The sequence below is a fragment of the Cynoglossus semilaevis genome, chromosome 7, assembly GCF_000523025.1.
Source record: "Cynoglossus semilaevis isolate Cse_v1.0 chromosome 7, Cse_v1.0, whole genome shotgun sequence".
NCBI lineage: Eukaryota > Metazoa > Chordata > Actinopteri > Pleuronectiformes > Cynoglossidae > Cynoglossus > Cynoglossus semilaevis.
The window spans coordinates 2,641,928-2,652,749 of record NC_024313.1 but is presented as its reverse complement, the minus strand read 5'-3'; the positions used below and the strand labels follow the sequence as shown (position 1 = coordinate 2,652,749).

At 41.8% G+C, this 10,822-nt stretch overlaps 1 protein-coding gene across 8 annotated transcripts in view; it reads right to left on the bottom strand.

Annotated features, from left to right (window-relative positions):
* Positions 1 to 10,822, bottom strand: part of nrxn3b (neurexin 3b) — a 243,031-nt gene that overhangs the window by 55,943 nt on the left and 176,266 nt on the right. For all 8 annotated transcript variants that reach the window (XM_025057000.1, XM_017033574.2, XM_025057003.1 and 5 more), the window contains one exon: positions 2,663 to 2,844. In XM_025057000.1, the coding sequence (XP_024912768.1) occupies positions 2,663 to 2,844 (182 nt within the window). The remainder of the gene's footprint in view (positions 1 to 2,662; positions 2,845 to 10,822) is intronic.

Genomic DNA, 10,822 nt, shown 5'->3' with positions numbered 1-10,822 from the left:
GGTGGAGTATGAAGCATGAAACAAACATCTTAACCTACAGGTAAGTTAGGGTACTACAGGTAAAGATCTTTACCAAAATATTATTAATTTATTGCAATCATTTTTTTCTTTGTTCATTAATGCGAGTCAGGCAGAGCAATTAAATCCTCTTCCACTAGGTGGCAACAGATTATTACAGGTTATACAGGTTATTAAAACTAAGAAAAGATCATCAGAGCTGTTGCAGAAGATCTTTGTGAGTGTCTTTCTTCAATTCCTGCCACTATGTGAGCGTTGTCTTCAACTAAACAGGAGTACATTTTTAGTCAGTTTGTATAATTTCTTCCAAGATACTCAACAAATCAAGATCAACACACCCAGCCTGCCATTTCCTCACATTCAATGGCAAAACACATGATACGTATTCACATTTCTGTCATCATTTGAAAGTGTAATAAAATGCCAACAAATCAAACCACCACTCACCTCCGCAGATGAACACAGTTCGCCTGTGCTGTTCTCAAACCGAGCGTGCAGTTGTTGTTAGCCGTTAAAACACTACAATCAGCATTTAAATTCATGATTGCCAAACAAGCCGTAAGCTAATCACTGCGAGAAAAGGAGAGCAGATAATGAAGAATGCAAACAAGAGACAAAGGAGGGAGGCGGTGATTAGCTGCTGCACCGAGCAAACAGATGGGTGCTAAAACTGTGGAGCGCACTTCCCCTTTACTGTTGACTCTACAATCTGTGTATCCATTGTTTTAGACGTTACACTGAGCCGATGTCCAAGTTGTCACATAATAATTGCCGAAGCATTGACCTCTGCTATAGTACAGTATGAACCGTTTAGTCCATTAAAACCTCAGTCTGTAGTTGTTCAGAAGAAGAAACATTTCCAATTTCACTGTAAACGCACACCGGTTCAGTGGTTTTTTTCTGGACACTCTATATTGACTAATGGTCAAAAGAGATTTTCTTAGATAAAACGTAAGTCCTGGCAGTAGCAGATAGCTTCGGTTTCAAATTTGATATTATGGTTAATGTAAAGTTAAGAGTTACAAGAAATATTATAATTTTGGACATTTGTTGTTGCGGGGCAAATAAAAACACACATGACTCTGCATCCAAACATTTAGTGAGTCTTGTTGCCGTAAGAGACTCAGGCTCAGAGCAGACTCCGCTGGTGAGTCATATTTAATAATAATAATAACAGTAATAAGTGCATGAAGACTTCCCAAAATAACACTATTTGATTTACATGTTTCCAAACCAAATGTTATATTCTTAAGCAGCACTTTTTAAATTAAAGTGCTGTATAGATGATTATAATTTCATTATTCTATATGATAATTATTCCGCAAATCCAGTAGCCTGAATTATAAAAAGAAGTCTGCCTGTATGAAATAAGAGACTCTTCAAGCCTAATTTGATGTGATTAGCATTTACATAAACACAATACCACTAAAACAATGAATAGTTAAAAAGTCGTCTTACTAGCTTAATTAAGTGTGCTTTAAAATAATTCTCATAATTATTATTTTAAAAAATCCCAATCAGCACAGGATTGTGTCAAAGTAGGAGCCTCTTAGTGTCATTATCTATGAGGTATTTTACAGTTTCAGGCACTGACAAAAAATCTTCTGCTGCTTCGTTAAACGCCTTAAATCCTTTCATATAGCAATGAAAGAGCAGAAACATAGACTGATTAAAAATAACATGCCCACCCATGCTGCTCTCAAAAATAAACCAGCGAAATATCCAGTTGCTTTGTCTATTAATAAATGTATTAGCGCCACGAGGCTTTTAAAAATAATGACTTTCACCACCCAACTACTCAGACAAAATTAGAAGAAATCTCCCACTCGTCTAGCCATGCTGTGATATGCAAAAGGCAAAATTAAAAATGCACTCGTTTAATCCACTCCTTTAGAGATCTCTGTAATTACCGAGTCCGTTGGCAACACGCAGAGAGGTGTTTTTTTTTTTTTTTTTTCCCCCACTTGACCTTGCCAGATAGTGTATATCTTCATACTTCCACCCTGTCAGTGGTTTAGCACTTCCATTCTGGCCAACATAAACACATGTAAACACAAACACCCACGGTCACTTCATCCGTCTGTAACATTAATGCAGCTGGGCGACGTTTGTTGCCGGCCCTCGTCTTTGCGCAGCAGATGGTTGCGTTCCTGCACCACATGGCCCGTTCTCAGGAGATCAAGAAGAAAAAGGTTTTCAATCTGCCTCGGCAACTGTACTTTCTTCGCCCGTTCCTTCTCACGTCAATTTTTTATTTTTTTTTCTCTCCTCCCACATGGCTTCAGATGCAGCACCTGTCCCCGCCTTCCTCCCACCCACGAACCTGACATGCCTCCCCCCGCAGTGACTCGATGCCCTGCATTCATTTAGCTGCTGTTCCTGATGATGTTAATACTTAATGCCTGTGTAAATGGGTAAGGGGACAAGGTCACCCAAGTTGGATCGTTTAGACGCTGCCTGAATGCACAGACAACCGGCAGAGGATTCCAACTGCCAGCACTTCCTTCTCTATTTCAATCGTGTTGTTAAATCGGTGCATATGTATGAAAGGCCGTGTTAAATTATTCACACCGTGGGGGAAGATGGCGGGGGGCGGGGACTGGAAAAAAAATGACAAAAAAAAAGAATGATTTCAACTACTTACAACGTGGAGCATGATGTAGTCACCCAGACGCGGGGCACTGTCAATGCGGACCAGGATGCCGTCCTTGATCGTGGTGCTGAAGCCCACCGCCAGTCGATCGGTCCGCGTGCTCGGTCGTTCGTTGTTGGGCCACGTGTACGTGATCAGGCCTCCTCCTTTACCGAAGATGTACGTAGTACCGGCTGTGAAAACAATCGAAACAGAAACAAAAAATTGAATTACCGTCCGTGCAAAATTCTAAGTAGACGTAACAGCAAAAGGCTGAGGTTCGATTCATTTTTACCATCCAAAAACATCACCTAACTAGACACCGGGGAGCTGGGAAGACACTTTCCCTGACAAAAACGGGATACAAAGCACCTTTATTAGGTGCAAGGTCTATTGCTCCTCACGGCTACCTCGCTACCGCTCCGGTGTAATTGTGTTGAGTTCTATTTTAGGTTTTTAATGGTATTCAGCCACCACCACCTTTTAGGTAGAAGTCAGTGACTCCCTTGGCGCCATCTATGACTTATCCAGCATTAAATATAGCCCCTTTCCAGGGAATAACAGCCGGAATGGGCAAAACCGGATAGTCTCCCAATCCTCATGTATTATATATGAGACCTGCAACCAAAGAACAAAGGCTGGCACAAGAAAGGGGAGAAGGGGGAGGAAAAAAAAAAGAAGAAGAAATCGAACAACTTTCGTCAGATTTAATGTGACAAATGTAGCATAAAAACAACAGGCCTCGGCACCAGAGGGTAAGAACTGTACTAAAGGAAATAAAAGGTTTATAATATGACAACAATATTAAAATAATAATAATAATAATAACAGCAAAAGTCAACTATTTGGTTAATTCCTGGGCAAACTCTAGATTATTTAAAATAATTTTATAGACGCATAAGATGCAGAACAATGTGAAGCTAAAACTATTTGAGCCGTTCAGCTCTCCTGTCCACACATAGGACAAGATAATCAAGAGATCAAAGGGATTAAACCTCCAGCAGAGGGTGTAGAAGGTGAATCAATACAGGAGATGAAACTGACTCCCGGGGCCTCAGGATAGTGGAAGGAATTCTGCTAGCCCTCACAAGCTGACAATAGATTGCTAATGAAGTCTGTGAGTACTTGCAATTTCATTATATTTACTATTCGGCACATTTATCTCCAGACATCTTCTCCGAGTCACCTGAACATCTGCTGGGCCCGGTGATAGGTGCCCAGCTGTCTCAACGTTTCCCCTATGAAGCGGCCAACAATCTGCTTTGGGTTCACGATACACGGGGGACTGCGATAACATACGGACGAGAGAGGGTGAGCTGGACTCTGTTGGCCTCCAGCACATACACAGCACCACCTCTGGTGTCAGCATGGCAAACCGGGAGGGAAGTTTGTTTACGGAGTGTGAAACTCTCCTGACCTCAGCTCGCAGCTTTATGTTTCAAACCCAATATATACTCCGTAGACACGACTGTTGTAACGCAGGTGGATTTTTGTTTGCTCATTAGCATTAGCATCGTCACGAAAATACCAGCGCAGGGCGGCCCTGAAGGCTGGTCGCACTGGATCTGGACCGTCTGTGTCATTGCCGGAAATGATCTTCACAGTTCTGGCAGACTTGAGATCAGCTTCTTCAGTGGAACTAGCAACCTTCCAACCAATGTCATCGAGCGCACACCTTTTTTTTTTTCTCTCTCTCTCTCTCTTCACTGCAAGAGATGACGATGATGATCAGCAAAGACACGGCCACCCTGGGGAGCCAATTATCACATTGAGGAGATTTGCTTAGTGTTTCAAGGAGGCGATGTTCAGCATGATTCACACAGGGAAAGCCGCACGCACACACACACACCTCAAATCACACTTATTCACAAAGAATCGTACACAAATAGAACATCGGATGGAGAAACAAACCATACTGTCAGTGTCAATGTTTTTTAAAGACGGGGTGAGATGAGGCTCCTCGCAAAAAAAATCAGACTGGAGGGTGATTATCTTTAGCAGAGAGGAAGAACACCCTGATCATGCCCGGAACTGAACACACACCCACACTACACTGACTGGAATTAATCACTCACAGGAAATCAAGAACGATTTCGAACATTGTGCAGAATAATCATTACATCAATTTTGATCATACAGTGGTTTTAACAGTTTATTTTCATCTATGAAAAAAAATATATGCTGACTAATGTCTACAATATGAAAAAGACGTGATTACAATAATAAGAATTTTAAATTTCAACTGATGAGTGACCAGAACTTCCGGGCACGACAGCCATTAGTTCCACTGCCCTGACAAATATATAGTTTACCAAATAACTTACACTAGTACTTTAGCAGAAAAAATAAAGTTCAAAATGGGCATCTCATTAAAAGTACAAGAGTTCGACCTAAGAAGAACGCCATTGTCTGCAAAAATCCTGCTTCATTAGGGGAACAGCCAATTATCTTCTCTAAAGGAATCTTTGTAACAGTCCACCACATTGATGGGATCTCACGGCGTTGTATTTACCTCCATTTACCAGGCAATAAAAGAGTTTGATGTCGCAACATACATTAAAAGGACAAAAGCAAAAAAACAAATAAAAAACAAGTCGTGGAATTACAGTAATCCTGGTTCAGAGAGAACGGCTTTAAAGGTTCCACCTTGTATCACTTTAACGCTTCAAACCCTTTTTACTAAATATGTGCCGTGGTCAACAAAGTCTTTCTTCATAAGGTAAAACAAATCTGAATTGATAAGCGGGTAAAAAAAATTGCATTTTGATGTTTTTTGTTCATAAAACTATACAGCGATCGTTCCGTTGCTTTTGATTAATCTCTTCTGCCGTGCCTTCGTTTAAAGTCAAACTGCACGGAGCACAGACTGGGTCAAATCTTTGGCCTCTATTTCGCGCAGGTTCCCGTGGGGCGTGGGAGAGCAGACGGAAGGTCAGGACACCTGTCTGCAAAACAGAAGTGTGTCCTGTCCTTCAGCTCCACACATGACATTAGCCTGCTAACCATCGAACGGAGGTGGAGGAGAAGGTGAAAAAAAAAAAAAAAGTTATGATGGTGACCATGTGAAATCTGGGTGATAAAACAGAAATACATTTTGACCCAGTTTGGTTTTTGTTTTTTCAAACAATCCCATTCTCCTCCGTGTTATCTTTCATATAACAGATTATGTCACTATCTGGAGGCAAAAACAAAAAGAAAGGAGTGTCTGCCCAGCTGCATGTCCATCATAACCAGGTAATTGGTTACATTCAGGCATCACATCACGCTGTGATAAAACCCACTGTTCCAGAGACTGGGACTCTCTGTCCAACCGCAACTGCTGCAGGGGGGCAAAGGTCTTGAGTTGTGTGTATGTGTGTGTGTGTGTGTCTTTATAGAATGGCAAAGCACAAGGCCCAGAACCCAAATGTGTAAACTCAACTTTACCTTTGTGTTTGTGTGTATGCACACACGAGTGTTTACAGGCATTAACATGGATGAGCGTGAACACCGAGGACGCTCCTCTTTGTGTGCGCTTTCATGGGCTTTTATGTCTTTACCCTTGTTATCTCTCGGGTGTTCTGCCAAGCTGGTACCCCAGGGGATGTGGGGTAAGACGTATGCGGTTTGATGTGGTTGACTTTTTTTTTTTTTGCCATCGATAAATGAAGAAAAGAGAAAAGAGGCGTCAGAAATTCTGTCAGTGAGATGCGCAATTTAATTGCCTCCTCAATCACGCTCAAAAGAACTCTATCATTACAGGGCGCTTTCCCCCCGCCGCGCCTCGCGCATTGGGAATTATTAGGCTTGCTGTCCTTCACACAACCACGATGAGGAATCATTGGCAGGAGAATCAAATTGTTACATACTGTGAGCTGTGTAATCACCAGGATTTATCTCCATTTTACAACCGCTTATCATTCCATAATTCATGTTTGCAACTGTTGCCTCCCTCCTCTGGGATGAGAAGTTATGATTGAACTCCCCCTCTCTCTCTCTCTCACGCCCTCCCTCTTTTACCTCCTCACACTCTCCTTCCACTGATTTTGGATTTTTCTCATAACATCTAGTTTTATTACAATTAGTTGAATCTAATGTAGCTGTAAACATAGTTTTTTTCTCTTTTCCAATACAGCAGTTCCTCCAACAATATTATTCCAAGACTAATTATATCTCATATTTTTATAGCCTACAGAAATTAAAATGTATTACCTTAAAAAAGTTTGATGCTACTGTCCTTTACGATATCAGCACCATATACTTTCAAAGGTTTATTCAAACAGTCCAAGCTTAAGTACCTACCAGGATGTACATACCAGGACAAACATGGACGCACCGTGCTCTTGGAGCTGTCGTCTCGTGCACATCCGTGCCTTGTGACGAGACGCACTTTGCATTTACAGCAAAGAAGGATATTTCACAGTCTCCACGGTGCATGTGAGGACGGCAGAGTGTCAGGCTCACATTCTCAGGCACTTTCTGCTGCTTAGGCTGAAAAGCAACACAGCCAGGAGGATAAAGTTTTGAACTGCCGGGTGGCAGCTCCCCGCACGGGGATTAAGAGGTCAAACGCGACAGTGGCTGAATTTGTGCTGCTGCATTGTGCATCAGCACAATAGAGTCGGAGACAAACTCCCAACTCTGCGCGGCGGCTGAACATTTACAGTGCCTGGTGGAAGCGGCACATAAAAAAGAGGCTAGAAAATGTAGTGTAGATGTGTTGACAGACTCGTTAATTTGAAACGTTAATTCATTTTGATTAATTAGGCCTCTGTTCAGGTTAGAGCTGGTCGGGTTCAGTCGGCTGATATTTAACTGGGAGCTCTCCCTGGGAGGGCAGATGTGGCCAGAGGACGGTGTTTTTAACCTTTTCCACTTAATTCGACGGTATCCTGGGGGCTAACACTTCAATATGTTCAACGTTAAAATGAGCTTTGCATAATAGTTCTGCAAAGAGTCGAGTAATTCCACCGTCAGCTGATTTTTCTTTTGATTTGAAATAGAGGAATGGTATGGATAAGGGACGGGAGGCTCCATAACTGCCTCCTAAGTCCCCATAATTACATGTTGGACGTCCATCCTCACCCTCATGCTCTCTTTTCCCATCTCCCCCTCCATTCTTTCTACTGCACTACGGACACTCTATTCTGTTGCAGCGTCGAGCCAGTGCAAAGAAAGAGCTTTCAATGATTTTTTTTTTCCCTTCTCCGTTCTCTGGAGATGTCAGTTTCTATTCTCTGTGGTTAGAAAAGGAAGAGTATAAGTAACGGAGGTTGTGTGAGGACGGTTTGGGAAAGAGCAAAAGGGGATGCGGCAAAAAATCCATCGGGTACTCTGGGCTGCAAAGACGAAGAAAGCCAAAAGGAAGTGGAGTGTCGGTGAGTCAAGAAAAAGGTGACGAAGAGAAAAGACGTGCAGCAGACAATAACCCGCAACGTTACCCGATGCCAGTGGTCTACATTTGTACCTATGACAAAAATTAGCATTCTGGCGGTGTTCACGTTTCTTTCAACAAATTAGGACATGACTGCTTCCTTCCCGTCATGAATTATGAATGACGCACGGTGTGTGAGGCATATCACTTCAGACGCAGGCCACACCAAAGTCTGCTGAGGATTAAGTGAAGAAGATCTCCTAAAGAATAAGGGATTCCAAGATGGCTCAGAGTGGAAGCATCATTTATAATTGAATCTTCCCCAGAGGATAGTGCAGCCTGTCTGCCTTTGCCAAGGCTTCTTTCAATGATCAGAACTCCTCTCTCTCGCCCTCTCTCTCTCTCCCAGTCTGTCTGTCTCCCTCCTTCTTCCCTCTGCAAAAAACGGGAAGGATTTCGTGCACAAATACAACACAGAAACCTCAAGCACTGATCTTATCCCAGGGCCTTTATGACTCAAACCCCGATTGGACACATTTACCCATTCGGAACTTTGTACAAACTTGCTTTTTCTGGTGGTTAAAGTTTTTTATGGATGCGGCAAAATTTCATTTCGTTAAAACCTCTTCATTGTCAGAAGTACTTTTTCAGAGGTATTTTTTTTCACATGTTGACAAAACACAGGAGCAAACAGACTTTGGTTTTTCATTTTGTTTATGTCAGACGGGTTGTGTGAAAAGAGCAATAAGTCAACACTGACTGACCTACTGTCAAACCGGCTGCCCTATGTGGACATCGGGCCAGGAGCTCCAGAGTGATTGTATGTCTAGGTAGCCCGAGTATCTATGATAGTGATGCTTCATTTCTCATCAAAGTCATGTAGATCCATTACTACAGCAAATATTTAAGATTTTAAGTGTCTCTTTGAAGAAAACAGATGAGAAGATACCAAAATAAATCAGTCTCTCGTATAAAGCAGGGCTAATATCCTCTTTGATATAGACCACATCAAATGAAAAGACTTTCGCCCAAGTGTTCTCAGCATCGATGGCTCTCATGGATTGGACAAACAAGTGAAACCGAACTGAAAAATCCGTTCCCTGTTTTAGAGATCAAACGAAATCAAACTGTGATTAGAAACTGCTTGATGATTCTTTCTTCTCTATTTTCTATCCAAATACAAAGACTACGCCTTTAGGAGCATTCATTTTATTGCCCCCTCCAAGTCTAAGCTGCGTGTATCTGTGGTGGTTGGCATAGCAACCTCAGATCTTTACTGCCCTTGGCTGTCACAAATTTAATATCAACCAACACCTTTACATCACACTGATTATCTCACTGTAACAAAAATACCTACAGTAAAGAAGTGTTCACCTCCTACAGCACCTGCACTTTTTTGGCCGTACTCTAAAAGGGAAACCAACAAAAGAGGAAAAAACTGCTCATCAACTTTTTTTTTTTTTTTTTACCATTGAAGGACATTTTGTTCCAGAAACATTTCTAATTTAGTCCTCACTTTGGTCCTGTCTATCTGACAAATCTTTGGGGGACACAGCCATCAGTGCCAACTTGATGAAGGATAGTTCTTTTTTGGGGGGAATTTTTTATTATTTTTTTTTAGCTTGTATTTTACTCTGTATAATGTATAGTATAATGAGTTTAGATTATAAATGTGTAACAATTACAGGGGTCAGATAAATGTCTCTCCTCCATGATGAAAACAAGAACTCTTATTCTCTATTCAAGTATAAACAACTTCTGTAAGTGCTTCTCGAGGGAATGATTTTTTTCACAACATGTTCCATTCGGCTTCGTGGCCTCGTGTAAAGGACTGAAATCCAGTCCTTTCGAATTAACACCCACTCTCCCTTCAATTCTCCTCAATGCTCTCCATTCTTCTGCTCCGGTCTCCTCTGCGACTATTGACCAGGTCGCTTGAACAAGCCCTGCCATTAGCTGTGCTCCCTACTCCAAGGACATTGAGGCCAAGACAAAAAATACCAATGAATCATGCCATGGAGAGGAAATTTGGCAGCCGGGCCGTAATCCATCTCCTTCAGTGATTCAGCCACAGAACCATGGAGAGGTTTTCAGGGACCAACTACTTTGTTATCTGTTTTCAATCCTTTATCAAAAAAAAAAGAAGGGGAGAATAGATTTAAGAAAGAAACATGGGGGCGGGCAGAGATCCGCTAACACAGGCTATCTACAAATAAACAAAAGCAGTTACAATCGATGGGGAGAGGGAGGAAGGCAAGGGCACGGGGTTAAGGGTTTGTCTTGAAAGCATTAATTAACACAATCTTTAGAATGTTATAGATCGACCATTGGCTCGAGGCTGTGTGCCAGGCTCAGGAGACGGGCAGCACCGAGACATGTGGTTTGGGAGATTGTGCAAATTACCATTTGATAATAGGAATATGAATGAGGGTTGTGTTGTTGAAGTGTGTGCAGATTGGTGTGATTATCTCATTTGCTGGGAGCCAGGGTGAAAGGGTTAAAAAGAGCGTAGGGGGCAGTGGGCTGGAATAAGCCTGGTTGTTTTTGTATGTTATAAGACTTTTCTTAATTTTTTTACTTCTGTTTATACTGATTATCATATCAGCCTTCTCTTACACTTGTTTTACCTGTGACCACAGCAGAAACACATTACCTATGAGGATTTCTGTTGAGCTTAGGTTTTATATTGCTGTAAAATAAATAAACACATGTCATACACTGGAATGTCCTGTAGGGGCATGACAAAAACCTTTTTAGAAATCTCTGTATTATTTGGAATTAAAATGTCTGAATAAATCTGAGCTCTCTCTCTCACGCTC